The 14,278-nt window shown below is 52.3% G+C and overlaps 2 protein-coding genes across 2 annotated transcripts in view; both read right to left on the bottom strand.

Annotated features, from left to right (window-relative positions):
• Positions 1–22: 22 nt before the first annotated feature.
• Positions 23–1,120, bottom strand: TTC36 (tetratricopeptide repeat domain 36). Its single transcript, XM_057428255.1, has 3 exons — positions 954–1,120; positions 574–762; positions 23–497 (listed from the first exon to the last, which is right to left on the bottom strand). Exons 1-3 carry the CDS (start codon positions 1,063–1,065, stop codon positions 229–231), a joined length of 570 nt encoding a protein of 189 aa, XP_057284238.1. The 5' UTR covers positions 1,066–1,120; the 3' UTR covers positions 23–228.
• Positions 1,121–1,290: 170 nt separating this feature from the next.
• Positions 1,291–14,278, bottom strand: part of KMT2A (lysine methyltransferase 2A) — a 41,416-nt gene continuing 28,428 nt past the window's right edge. The window contains exons 27-36 of the mRNA XM_057428220.1: positions 9,660–13,974; positions 8,881–8,961; positions 8,452–8,516; positions 7,901–8,071; positions 7,239–7,313; positions 6,814–6,988; positions 6,342–6,449; positions 5,860–5,943; positions 5,364–5,493; positions 1,291–4,987 (exon numbers count right to left, since the gene is read on the bottom strand). Coding sequence (XP_057284203.1) covers positions 4,712–4,987; positions 5,364–5,493; positions 5,860–5,943; positions 6,342–6,449; positions 6,814–6,988; positions 7,239–7,313; positions 7,901–8,071; positions 8,452–8,516; positions 8,881–8,961; positions 9,660–13,974 — 5,480 coding nt within the window. The 3' untranslated portion in view covers positions 1,291–4,711. The remainder of the gene's footprint in view (positions 4,988–5,363; positions 5,494–5,859; positions 5,944–6,341; positions 6,450–6,813; positions 6,989–7,238; positions 7,314–7,900; positions 8,072–8,451; positions 8,517–8,880; positions 8,962–9,659; positions 13,975–14,278) is intronic.

Here is a 14,278-nt window from a genome sequence, read left to right on the forward strand (position 1 = left end):
CACCGGCAACGCCACAAGCGGAGCCCGAGCGCCAGGGATGCAGGCAGGTTTATTGGGGGTAGAGCGGAGCTGAGACAAAGCAAGGCATTTCGGTACCTCCCATCCCAGCTGTCAGCCAGGGATGGAGGAGGAGCAACAACAAGAGGATCTCTGGCACCAGAGAGGGACCTTCTCTGGTGGCCAGGACGTGTCCAGCGCACACGCTGCTGTTCCCGTCTCCTGCCCGTCTCACTCACTCGCGGTGCTGCTGGGGTTGCGGAGCCGCCCCAGCATCTCACAGAGCATCTGGTTGCAAAGCGCTGAGTAGGGGTTGAGCAGCACCAGCTGCCGCCGGGCAAAGGCACTGCCCAACCGTGCCGCGCGCTCAAAGTCCTGCCGCGCGTCCTCGTCGCGGGCGTGCAGCCGGTGGATCAGCCCGCGCTGCACGAAGCTCTGGCAGGCGGCGCGGCCGCAGCCCCGGCTCAGCCGGATGGCAGCATCCAGATCCCGCAGGGCGCCTGGGCGGGAGGGGAGAGGTGTTGGGGCGCGTGTGGGATACCTGGGGGGCACCCGTGACCCCTCCGCCCTGCTCACCTGCCACGTCGCCCCGCAGCCGCAGGGCCTGGGCCCGGTTGTTGTAGCCCGAGGCGCGCTCGGGCAGCAGGCGGATGGCCTCGCTGAACCGCTCCAGCGCCGTGCTCACATCCCCCGACTCCGCAGCAGACACCCCCTGCAGCTCCAGGTCCTGCACCTGCTCCAGCAGCTCGGGGGGGAAAGCTGCCTCTGTGGCAGCACAAAGGGGAGCTCATGGTCAGGAAAGTGTCCGGCACCAACCCCCCCCGTCCAGGGGGCAACGGGCATCGGAATGGGGCTGCTCCCAGCCCCCAGAGCCTCCTTCCCCTGCCCACGCACCCTGCGGCATCACAGGGACCCTGTTGCCCTTTCCAGCCAGAACCCATGCAGTGTCTACTCACCTTCCTCCTGGGTGCCATCCTCCTCTTCCTCGTCCAGCCCAGGGATGTCCCCGAAGGGGGTGCTGGGGTTAAAGATGGTCTGCAGGACGGCCCTGTCGTTCGCCGTGGCCATGGTGCCCTCCCTCTGCGCGAGCTCCTGTCAGGATGCGGGCGGGTGGCCCATGGCAGGTTAATGTTCACCCCGTGGCACCGCTTCCCCCTTCCCCATCCAACCCCAGGCCATGACCTGGCCGCACCACCCCCCTGTGTCCCAAAGGCTCTTCCAGGAGGAGCAGCCGTGGCACAAGGAGAGCACCTTCTCCCCCCCCTCCCCAGGAAGAAATGGAGAGCAGCCCTCTGCAGCAATAAACTTGACATGTTTATTAATTAAACTATCACTTAAATAAAAAAAAGTGCATAGAAAATAAACATGTTTAAAAACTCCTTTGTTTTTTTTTTTTGTTTTTTTTTTACAAGTATGTACACTTTTTTTGTTTTTACATTCAGTCTTTTGCAGAGCTTTCAGCATTTTTTAACTGTTAAAGTATTTCCTTCTTCCCTGTGGCAGGGAGTTAACACTGATGGACTTTAGACACGGTTCCTCTTTTTTTGTGTTTTTTTTTTTAAAAAACCAACCCAACCAGAAGCTTGGAAGAACACAAGGGAGAAGAAGAGCTCGTTATACATGATAAGGTGTCAAGAAATGTAGTTCTAGAACATAACCTTGCCTTGGCAGAGCTTTTTTTTGTCTTTTTTTTTTTTTGAAACAATTATTCACCTACCTGTAGTTACTAAAGAGACTGTTAAGTTCAATAAAAGAAACACCACAATATAGTTCTCGGTTGATAAGACAAAGCTACTGCACCTCGTTAAAGAGACCAGGAAAGCACAGAGCACAGTTCCCCATATGCAGGTGGTACCCCAACATTCATAACCAAAACGAGAGGAAGAAGAGGAAGAAACCAAGTTGTACACGAACTGACTGGGCACAAGAAGGGCGAGAGGGCCGCGCGGCCCGGCTCCCGCCGGCGGTAGCCACTGGAACACGATCCTTACCTATAGTGTTAAGAATTAAAAGCCATGGACCGATACTGCACGAGGCGGCGTTACACGGTGCATTTCTATAGTAGTTCCTATATATATTGTATTTATAGCTATAAAAACCTGGCGAGTGCTGAGTGAGCAGTAGTATGGGTGTGAATGGTGCGATGCCGCACAGAGACCGTCCCGCTGGAGAACCTGGTATTGCTTCGAAATGAAAGAAACCAGAAAGGAAAGATACCCAGCCCTTTGCAGTGACCCGCTTCTCCTTAGGAAACGAACACAGACAACAAAAATTAACGCCCCAAGGGTCCTTTTTTTGTGGTTTTTTTTTTCAGTATTTTCAGATACCGTGATCTGCGTCAGTCCTCACAAAATGTACATTCAGACACGGGGAAGAGGCGTCGAGCCCACGCGCTCGCCGCCACGGCTCCTCCCGGCCCTGCGGCGCAGCGCGGCTCCCGCGGCACACACAGTTCCACTGGCCTGCAACAGCAATAGCAGCAAAGCAGCAGCGGCCGGGCCCACTGGAGGTGCCGGCGCTTGGCTCTCAGGGGTCCCACGGCCGCCGCTCCCCCCACACCAGTGGCTGTGGGCAGCGCTGCCCAGCCGGAGCCTCTGCCCACCACCAGGCCGATGGATCGGGAGGATCCATGTGCCAGGGAGGATGCTCCTCCTCTCCCAGCCATGCTCGGAGGAGAGAAATGGCAGCAGAGCCCAGCTACTGGGGCAGTTTTGGGCTTTGCTGGGCTGACCCAGCGCTGCCGTCAGAACTGGGACAGGAAGACCAGAGCAGCGGTGCCCGGGGACATGGGATGAGGCCCTGGCCCATGCTTGCCGGCCTCCTCAAGGTATGTGCGTTCCCAAACTGTCAGTGCATCATCAAATCATCTCAGTGACAAATGCAGCGTCAACGCGACTCCTGTCAACAGCCGTCACCGAGTCCTCGCCCCACAGTGCAATAACAAACAGAAACTGGCAGCTCCTGACCCACCGAGTGGCGTTCCCAGGTCACGGGAAGAGGCCTCGGGTGCCCCGCTGCAAGCACAGGGGTCTCTGGAGGTGCTCTCAGCCCTTCCCCACATCTTGGGGCTGCACTCCCACCCACCAGCACCTGGACGGCTGCTGACCGACCCGCAGGGAAGGGTGAGGGCGAATCCCGCTTCCTCTTTTCCATGGAAAGACTCATTTGCCTTCAAGAGCGCCTACGGATGGGGCGCATGCCCCAGCCAAAGAGGGGTCGGGGCTCAGGGCTCCCTCGTTTTATCTCAGTTTTCCCTCTAAATCCAGGCAGGATGCAGAGGCAAAGGGATGCTCAGCCAGAGCCTACCTCCTCCTCAGCCAGGCCACGCTCCCTCCTGCCCCCATCTCACTCATAAGTTACGTCTCAGGTCCAGCCAAACCTCCTGGAAACGGTTACTGAAGTCAAAAAAGCAGAACAAGAGTAAAAAAACCCAAAAATAAAGTGTACCCCCCTCTCTGGCGAAAGGGCCGGACTGGGTCCGGCGTTTCCTACAACCGTCCTAGGAAAATTAAAAAAACCCTTAAAAAGAGATTCTCTTAAATTAGGATAATACCACTGTTTAAAAAGCCTCGTCATAAGTGCTTTCCCCTATGAAGTGCTTCTCATAGAAAAATATACAAAATATATTTACATTTATAAAACCTTAAATACTAAACTGTAAACAGAACAGAGTAAAACCCAACATCGTCGCGTGGTGGGCTCGGGGCTTTCCGCTCACCTTGGGGCTGGCCCAGGCGGGAGGAGGACTTGCGCTACCGAACAGGGTGACAGCGGCTCTTCACGCGCTGCTTAACGGAAGCTCTCACCCCAGCTCTCCCCAGCCACGTCTCCCCTCGCACTAGCTCCCCAGTGGCAGAGAGATGGAAACCTGGAACGTCTTGAGCTGCTGGAGACAGGACCTGGGAGAGGGCCACTTCCCTTCTGCACAGCCAGAGAAAGCACCGCTGAAAGGAAGCCTTTGCTCGCAAACATCTGCAGCGCCCCAACTGTTGGCACAAGCCCTGTCTCTGCCAGAAAACAGCAGGAATTCCCCTGTGCTCAGGCTGGGATTTGGCAGCAAAGCGTGAGCCCAACCCTTTGGTCTAGCTGGGGGCTGCTCTGCCCTGCTGCCCCAGCTGAGCCCTCCCAGATGAAGGCAGACCCATGCAATGCAGCAGCCCCCTGAGCGCCGGCTCTCAAGTAGTGTTTTGCAGCACAAGGGACGATGGACACGTGCGGTCCTTGGGGCAGGGGGCTGGGGCTGCAGCCCTTGGAGGGAAGCTCACTCCAACATGGTGCTACTGAACTTCCGACACAGCCCTCGCACAAGGAGAGCTCCCTCTGAGCCATGAGCCAGCAAGGACGGACCAATCGCTCCCCCACGCTCAGGCCTGCGCCTGGGCTGACCTCTTGCTCCCCTCCCTTAGCATCTCCTGCTCACTAGCCCCACGCTAGAAACAAACACTGGGGTCAGGGGAAATGAGAACAGCAAAAACACAATCACGCTGAGGCTCTTCTCCAGTCGCCCATGTCTTTCACAAGGGTAAGTGTGCACATGCGAGACATGAAGATGTGGACTCTGACAGAGAAACAGCTGCCGGCCAGGTCCCGGAGCCCGGCCCACCTCGACTCCTGCCTCTGGCCTCCCTGGCCTGGCTGAGTGGCCATGGAGGGCGTCACACGAAGCTTTGGTTCGCCCCGGCCGCTCGGGGCTCCCTCGCAGCCGACTGAAGTTCTAGTTTAAAAACTTCCTGCACTTTTTGGCGCCGCAGTTACAGGGCAGCTTGTTGCTGGCGTCCTCGATGGGGAACTTGTAGTCGTAGGTGAGCTCCTCCCCACGGTAGATCTTGCGCATGGCGAAGATGACGATGTGCTTCTGGCCGTCGATGTTGATGACCCGGGAGTAGCAGTTGGGCTCGCAGGAGTGGTTGATGAAGCGGGCCGCGTTCCCGTGCATGGTCGCATCCACCACTTCCGAGTCGTCAATGCGGAACATGTAGCAACCGATGCCCTAGGCACGAGGACAGGGAGAGGGTTACCTCCGGGAAGTGAAATCAGAGCCACCCTAGCAGACAGCCTAGCTCATCACAGCCACCCAGCATCAAGCATAAGGGTAACTGCACCCTCTCTCCGCTCATCCGTGCTTCAATCGTTTCACCTCTGTGGTCTTTGGATCTGCAAGACTTGACTGAGACCCTTCCCAGCCCACATGAGGAAACAGGGAGTGCTTGTAGAGCTCTGGCAGGAATGGAAGTATCCCGAGGAGCCTGTAAGCCCGATTCCTGGCGCTCCAAATGTGGTTTTCACAATAAGCCTGTCCTACCGTCACAGCCACTTTCTAGCTCTCCTAAAGTCTTTAAGAACTTCTGCAAAAGCCCACAACTCACCTTACTGTCGTAGTATTTCTCTCGTTTGTCAGTGAGGATGGAGCGAATGACATTGCCTGAATATTCGATCACCATCTCACCTGCATCGATGTTCCTTTTGCAGAACAGACCCCGGCCATGGATGGGAGACCTGAAAAAGTGACAGGAACAGTGACTGTTTCAAAGGGAACAGCGAAGCTCTGCAAACACTGCAGAAGAAGGGTTAGTCACCACAGGGATCACCGTGGTACCAGCCCTCATCCATAACATAACACTAATGCCAGGTCCCTCCTGCCCACCTCTAAGCATATGCCTCAGCCACTCTAAGGTGAGCCAGCAAGGAGTAAGGTTTGTGATGAAGATGGCCTTTCAAATACATAATTTGTGCAGGGAGAAGGAGGAGGCACAACCCCAGACCTGCTTTTCCCCCCTCAATCTTGCAGTCTGTATTCCTAGAAGGTTTCCAGATTTCACCTTCCTCTGTGCCAGAGGCAGTGGCACCAGAGCAGAACCGTACCTGTAGACACCAACTGCCTCCTTGGAGGTCTTCTTCAAGTGTCGGAAGCGCATGGGCATTGGCAGATCCATACTAGTCGCCCTCCTAGAACAAAGAAACCCTGCTGAGTGACAAACTTCTCTTGAGAGCCTGTGCCACGTGTTATCTAAGAGGTTTTCCAACACATAATCATCTAGATGCTGCGACACTGCAGCCCACCGAGGACACAAAGTTATTACGGTGCTTTCATATATATGTGAAAGATAATTTACTCCCTTTCCTCCCCAAATTCTCTTGCAGATGGTTTCACATTAGCAAGGAAAAGAAACATTAAGTTGAAGACTGGTCTGGTGGTCACCTCCAGCTGACAGCTCCCTAGGAGTCTCCTCTAGATTTGCTCTAACCACCACCTCAAAGAACACTGCGCATAACTAAGGCCCATCAGCTCCTTCTGACATTGCAGCCCTATTTTCCCCTTTGAAACTTTAAACCCTGCTTCATACCGGGCTGATTTCAGCTGTACTTCTTCCTCTTCCTCGTCATTTGGGTTGTATTCTGGTGGCTGTCGGTGTTTAGAAGCCAAGAAATTAAACATATCAAATGCAGATTTCCTGAAATTTAAAGAGACCAAAGGAAGTTTGCTTTACTGTCAGAAGATAAATGTGGCCGCCACAATAGTTTGACCCTTTTACACCTTGTCCAGTCCGTTCCCTCTTAAAACCTTCTAAGCACCAGGGCAACACACAAGCTTCTGAGAACCCTGAATGAAAGCACCAGGAGAGCTTTGTTAAACAAAACAAGGCCAACAAAGTGGCAGAGAGAAACATGCTAGAGGCAATATAACTGATTTACATGTGAAACTCACAAACAGGAGAGCTTAAGTGCTGTAGAGATCTGCTGATTATGTCCCTCCATGGAGTCAGTTAGTGGAGCAAATGGGCCATTAACCTGAGGGATGACAAAGCTCACACTTGCCTCAAGTGGACTTCAGCCCTGGCTGAGCCGTGGGGGTTCAGGGGAGGTTCATTGGCCTCCTCTGGCTTATGAAATCTGAACTTGTAGTTGTGGCAGTGCTTTGCTCCGTACAGTTGCTCAATCAGGAACACCACAGTATCATGGATAATGCCCAGCATCCTCAAACCGTTCACACCTGGAGCAGAAACAGAGCACAATCAACACAAACTCACTGACAGCACCAACCTGGAGCAGGAGAAGGCAGCAGCCTCTCACATACAACAGGAGCATTCCATGGAACAGCTTTCAATCCTTTCACTGGGAAGAAATTATCCTCCATAGAGCAGTCAGAGGCTGCACTAAGCCTCTACAGCTCTGAGACCTTCCAAACAGGAAGATATGCTCACTCTCACACGTGCAGAAGTGGGCTGGGCACTGGCTATTACCTGCAAAGGAGAGCTGCTTCAGCCGGGCATTGGATCGGGCTTCTTGTACTTTGTCCGTCAGTGACTTCCAGGCATCTGCAGACGCACAAACAGAGCACGACACTGAGATCGTGTCCGAGTAGGGGGGGCTCCAGGAGTGCCAAACCCCATGCCTTGCTGTGCCTCTCATTTTGCCACGGCTTACCAGCTTCCCAGTGAAACAACATACCACTGGTGGACTTCTATGTACACACATGGTATGCTGCTTTCCAACAAATTCTCATATTTGTTTAAACTAATTAGGACTATGAAGTTTGCATCCTTTCATGGTAAGTTAAAGTCCTCATGTCCAGTTGCCTCCCTCCTCTCCAAAATTCCCTTTGGCATAAAGTAAGCACCTTCAGCAACTGCTCTGGAGTAAATTTAGATACCCCTCTGTCTGATCCACATGGACTATGTAGTGACAAAACATGGCTCAAAACCATTGGTCAGCTGACTAAACAATGAGATATATTCACTGAATATATTCTACTGAAAGAAAAAATCATCAACAGAATCCAGCCATTGTTAGGAATTTGGGTTGTTCTGGGGCTGTAATTCAAGACTTTGATCCTCAGAAGTCCTAACTTTACTTCTAGCAAGGAAAGCTAAAACCAGTGCAACCAAAAGCCCACAGTTCTCACCTTCAATGCTTTCTGCGCAGATCTGAAAACCATCATCACTAGAGATCTCAAAAACCAAACCTTTCTTGTGTTTCTTCTCACCCAGACACTCTTTTCTCTTTTGCTCTTGCTGAAGCCAAAACATAAGTGGGGAGCTGAAAGTGCTCTCTTCTTCCTCGAGAGCTTTTGAGCCTGGAAAAGACAGGAGCCAGCATGAAGACAGAAACTGGGTCGAATGACATTTTTCCACTGGTTGTTCCATGACTGAACATTCCTGACTAACCTGCCTTTTGACCCGTAAACCTGCCCAAGAAAAAAATCTAGACAGTGCTGTAGTAAGTGTGAAATCTCAAGTGCTGAAATTCCCACAAACTTAAAATAGACATACAACTATTTGTCTCATATCTATTAATAGCCAACAAACCTTTCCTCCCCTCACAGCAAGAATACCATGGTTATCAGCTCTGAGGTTTTTCCCAAGAGAGCGAGACACACAGGCCCTGAACTTCCAGGTACTCATCTCCCAGACCTGGACAGCCCCAAGACTTGGTGCTTTTGAAGAAGTGACATACCTGCATTCTCTTGTTCACTTGTTGCATTTTGTGTTGACTGAGATTCTGACAAGACTGACGTTTGCCTTGGGGGGGGGAAAAGAGGAACACAGAGAGAAATATTTAACAACCTGCCTCATTTCCTCACCAGGCTGAAAAGCTGCCTATAAAATCTTGAGAACTAGACAGATACAATAACCTTTGTGCTCTGACATCAGTTCTATTGGAAACAAACCAGCAGGTTCTACTCAGTGGCATTCCTTTCTGAGGCCTCTATTTCTCTGTGGGTAGCAGTCTAACCCAGTACAGTCTGTGACCTGTTCTCTGTGTTAGGGCTACTCAGTGACCTAGGCTCAGCCAACACAGGGTGAGGGGTCATCTCCTCAGCCAGCTGTAGCTTCCCAGAGACACACACACCTTCACTGATGGAAATGTCTGTTGAATGCTTACCCTGCAGACTGGCCACATGGCTTCTGCAATGGCTGATCTACGCTTGCTGGATCCTGTGTATCTGCCTTCAGAGGAAGGGTCCTGGAACAAAAAAAATGAGGAACACTGAAAATACCTGCCAAGCCACATGTGCTGGGAGTGAGACTGGAAAACGCAACAGATCCATGGGGAGCTGCTGCGAGTGAGTCAGCAGTTCACAGAACTGCAGGAGTAGAAACAAACGTTCCTGGGATACGAGGAACCAGATCACACTTCCAGCACCACAGCAGAATCCAGACTTGCACTTCAACAGGGAGGAGGAGCAAGAGAAAGAGCTCTGGCTGTTTCAAAAGGGTAAGCTGTTGAAAGAGGTCTGGATCGATGTTTTACAAACCAGACTCATTGCAAGACAGGAAGACAACCAAAGAATTGCACAAGCGATGTGCAATGTTTCTCAGTTGCCAGCAGAGGGACGTTACTCTCAGTAAGAGAATCATTTCGGAGAACCTGCCACTCTTTGGAGTGCCATTTTCTCCTCTAATATCTCTAAACCACTCTTTAATTTGCCAGAACTGTCAACGATGAATAACGTCCTCACAACCCTGATCCTCAAAGCCTTAAGTTTTGCATCCTTCCCCCTCCAGAAGGGATACTCTTTTACATATCTACTTTCTGCTGGCAGCTGTGGCTTTTATCTTAAAAATTGCCCAAGAGAAAATTTGCTGCAGAAATGAGTGCGAGATTCTTCCTCATGTTGTTACAAAATCTCAGGGATAAGCAGAACCAAATGCTCCTCTTACCCTGCAGCAGAGACCTGGGGTACAGCGACAGCCCCTCTCTCAGGAGCATGTGCTTCAGAGGAACCGGTCCATAAGTGAGATGTTTTGTGCTTCTTCCCATTCCCTTTGTCTAACGATGGCTGAATGCGTTTGATTTTTGGCTTCGTTTTTGTGGGAGCCAGTGCGGAGCTGCTGGCTGACTGCTGGCCAGAGGAGGGGGAGCCTCCGGGAGACGCGGAGCTGGCGTGCATCACGGATGAGGAAGTCTTGCTTTGCTCCAGTCCAGTGTTACTGGGAACGTCGACCAGCTGTGGAAAGCTGGACAACTGCGTTGTGGCTGAAGCTGTGCCGAGGTCCAGCTGGGAGGAAGCCACCCCGGATTTGTTGGCCAAGAGCTGCGTCATGTGCTGAAGCTGGTAAGAGCCTTCCGGGTCGGTAGAGGAGGGAGCAACTGTCATGCCCATCGTCTGTGCTGAAGGCAGAACGCATATGCTTGATGCAGCTGTCATTGCTGCTGTAGATGGAGTCTGGGATGCTCCCAGTTGTGAGAACATCCCAGAACTTGGTGGTAAAGTCATGTGCTGCTGCTCCTGACCAAGACCAAGGCTTTGCTGACTAGCTTTGATCAGGAGGTTGCTTATCGACCCAATGTCCCCTAATAATCCAGGGCTAGTTAATGTTACCGAACTTTGTCCTAGAACGTGACCAGGAACCGACCCACCGGTGCTCGGTGCTGCCGTGGCCTGCATGGACACGACATTCAGCACTGAGGAACTCGAGGCCAGGCCCGACACAGGCCCTGCAGGGAGGTGGCTGGCCTCTGGCCCTATAACGCTGGAAGACGTGCCCACGGCAGTGGCGGTCCCACCTTGTGGGAGCAGCGACGCTTGCTCAAAATACATGACCCCAGACTTGGACCGTTTGATAATATTGGGGACGGTTCTGTGGGACGTGGAGTTTGCAATAGCTCCCAAATCCAGCGGGTGGTTGGAAATTTGGGAAGGAGCAAAATTAATTAAGGTCATGTTGGAGACCATATCAGGAGGAGCTATAGCAGAAGGGGTTCCTGAGGGAGCCAGCTTCTTGTTCTTCCGTGACTGCAGGCGAGATATGGGCCGCTTCTTGCCCAGGGCAGCGGCTGGAGTAGTGGCGGCAGTACCCAGGTCTGTCCTCGGACTAGCTTCAGACACCAGGAGCTGAGGATCAGGGGGTGGCTGCACCCCTATGAGAAGCCCTGGAGAAGGACTGCTGATGTTTGGTGGGAAGCCAGTCTGAGCAGCGGTGGAGAAGGGATGGATATGCTGGTGATGGGACATGGGCAGCAGCCCCTTGCTCGTGGGAGGGAACAATGACTGAGACGAGGGCAAGCTCGGATTTAATCCCGTGGTTAGCGTGAGGCCGCTGCCCATGGGCCCCAGCACTGAAGTGTTGGTCTCCATCACGCTCTGCGCGGAGCTAACGGAAGGTGTTAGCTGGATCTTCTGAGTAACCCCATTGGGAAGAGTTTGGAGGACGTACAGCGGCTGCATGTTTTGGTTGACTACCAGCAGCTTCTCTGCGGCCGGCTTGAGGTGGGGTGGCGTTGTCTGCACCGCAGCATTAGAGATCTGCGAGGGGCCAGGGCTATCTGTGGAGTTTGGCACGTACTTCTGGCTCTGGAGGGGAACGGTGGGTGATACTGGCACCTGGATACCTGGAGTCCCGCTGTTCCTTGTTAAATCCTGGTTGCTGCCGTGCCCTTGCTCGACAGGGCCACAGGGCGGGCTGGCTATGTGCTCTGTGTCTATGTGACCCTGAATGAAGTGGTCGGGAGTTATGTGTCCTTCAGGGCTGGGGTCTACTCCTGGGCTCAGGAGAGCTGCATCGCCCTCCCCCGAGGCAGATTTTTCTGTGACCGTCACTCTCTTCTCCCCAGACTCCGCGGAGGGCAAGGTGAGCATCGCCCTCTCCCCCGAGGAGGAGAGCGAAGACTCCGAGATGACGGCGAGTCTGTTGTGATTCTGGCTGGGCACCGTAGGGCTGCGAGTGGTCAGAACAGAGAGGTCAGAAGGAAGCTCCAGCGGCAACTCAAACTGCTCCTCTGCCGATATGGAGGACGAGACGCTGCTGTCCACTGGCTCGGCGGTTGGCAGCTGCTGAGAGAACACCTCAAACAGACCCATATCCTTCCCACGGTTGCTGTCGAGACCCAAACCTTCTCCCAGGGTTAGAAGTTCAGAGGATGAGGACTCCGGACTTTCTCCCAGCGCCTGCATAGACGGCGTGTTCTTTAGTACAAAGTCCATGATGTCGGAAGGGAGGATGTTCCCACAGTCATCGCTGTTGTTATTGTCAGAGTCAGATTTCAGGAGTTCTGTGTTGAAAGTGTCCAACAAGTTCTTGTCAGAAGGTGTGCTGGCGTGAGCCCTGCGGCTCGTTTCCAGAGAGCTCAGCTGAGCTTCCAGAGAGTCCTGACCTTGCGCTTTAACCCTGCTCACCGGATGGCAGTTATCCATCTTTGAGTCGCTTTTGTGGACAGAGGAGCTCTTGGTGACTTGCACTTTCTCACCGGCATCTTCACCTCTATCTAGCTTTAAGTTCTCCGTTCCATTTTCCTTACTGCTCCTTTTACTTACTTGACTGACTTTTCTTGTGGTCGCCGTGACGCTTGTATCACTTTCAGTTCCATCATCCACACCGTCCAGCTGGGAGATTTTGGGGAGATCACACTGCTCCTCCTCCCTGAACAAGCTGTGGGACGCAAGCCTCTCCTCCGCGCTCGAGGAAACCACCGTTCTAGTGAAATTGTAGTAGTACAAGTCATCTTCATCTGATGTGCTCAAGTCATCCGCACCGTCCACTTGTCCTTCTGCAGACCGTTTCCCCCGCTTCTTCCCAGTCGAGTTACTGTAGAAGGGAATGTCTTCCTCTCCGTAAGACCTCACGCCATACAGAGGAGTCAGTCCAAAGAACATATTGGATCTGGCCCTAGCACTTCTCCGTGGATACCTCCGCTTGTACGAGCCCTCTTCTTGAGCTTTAGCTCCATCCTGGAGCATCAAGTTGTTATCTTGAACAGGCAGGTTTTCATACGTGTTATTCTGTGATTCCTGTGCTGGTGCTTCATTTGGACTTCCCTGAACTACAGGGTTATCTTCCTGGCTTTCCGAGGTTGAGGAGGACTCTGCCACCACAGCCAGTTCTGCCCCTGCAGGCTGAGCCTCAGCATCGCTTTCTGGCTGTGCATTTTTAGACTGGTTTTCACCTTCCATCTTGAGTGGTGTCAGAGTGACTTTAACAGTGCGCTTTCTAGGTGTTGGTGATTCCTTGGGGGCCACTTCGATCTGCGCTGCAGAACCTTTGGATGGCCCTTGGGAAGGTGGGGACTTATCGCCAACTTTTTCAGCAGGAATACTGTTACACAACCTCTGGTTAAGCTGTTCCGTTGCCAAACCCTGATTAGTGAATTCTGGTTTCAGGTTTCCTTCATCGCTGCCTACTGCTTGACTCGAATCTGTAAGAGGTTTCAGGGAATGCTTCTCTTTAAAACTGTCTTTCACTAACTTCTTCCCTTTCTGACGCCTGTCTTTAGGGGCAGAAACCACCTGCTCACTCGCTGCAGGAGACCTGCTATTTACTCCAGCAGACTTCAAGGTCTTGGCATCCATCTCATCAACCCCGGTCGTTTTCTCCAGCTGCACAGGTTCCATGTGCTGATCCCTGTCTTTCCTTGGGCCTCTCTGATGCAAAAGTGGAAAGGATATTGCCTCTTTGGAAGAAAATGGTCCTGAACATTCTTGAAAGGTTCCTACTTTAACATTCATTTCTGCACCCGATGAACTGGTTAGTTGAATGGACATTTTGGAGTTTCCTCCAGAAGCAAAACTATGAGCTGAATAATCTGGGTCTTTCAAGGTCGATGTTTTCATCTTCTCTCCTTTAGAAGTCACACCTTTAGCTAGCAAATCCAAATTGGATGAATGTCCTTCTGTAGACTGAGAGGCATCCAGCTGGTAAGTTTTACTTCCGCTTATAGCCGCTGTCTTCTGGGAGCCTGAACTGGTGGAGCAACTTTGAACTGGAGCACTTGGAGTACCCACATTCACCGATCCCACAAAGCGGTCAGTACTCTTGACGCTCGGCTCGTGTTCTGAGGAGGACCCCATGCTGGAAGCTGCAGATCCGCTGTGCCTGGTGTGAGTGTTCCCAGCTCGTGTAGGGGAAATCATCCGGAGTTTTGATTGCTGCTGTGACAAAGAGGAGGTGCTGTGTCTCCGAGAACCGATGCTCTTCAGTCCAGAGGACAGCAAAGGATCTCCTACAGTCACTATTTCATGGGTCACTGGTGTAGGACTTCCTGAGAAAATAAGGCGAGAAAGACTGTCAAGTGATCTGAAGGCTACATGATCAATGCACGCCCAATCCCTTCAGTCAAGACACCAGAAATGAAAACCTTTCAGTGCAATAGCATTCACATAATGATGATAGCTGAGCTGGCTATTAAAGATCTGATACTGTCAATTAGTGTTCAGAAAGCAGAGTTGATAGGTTTGCATCTCAGCATTCTGTACCTCAACTTCTGATCTGAATGCTCAACATTGCTTTGAAACAAAGCGTGACCCATTGATACAGAAACAGCAGCTGAGTTACAACAGCAGATT

Source organism: Pezoporus wallicus, unplaced genomic scaffold (assembly GCF_028554395.1).
Source record: "Pezoporus wallicus isolate ANWC-B61680 ecotype Strahan unplaced genomic scaffold, APGP_CSIRO_Pwel_v1 contig_7819, whole genome shotgun sequence".
Classification (NCBI taxonomy): Eukaryota; Metazoa; Chordata; class Aves; order Psittaciformes; family Psittacidae; genus Pezoporus; species Pezoporus wallicus.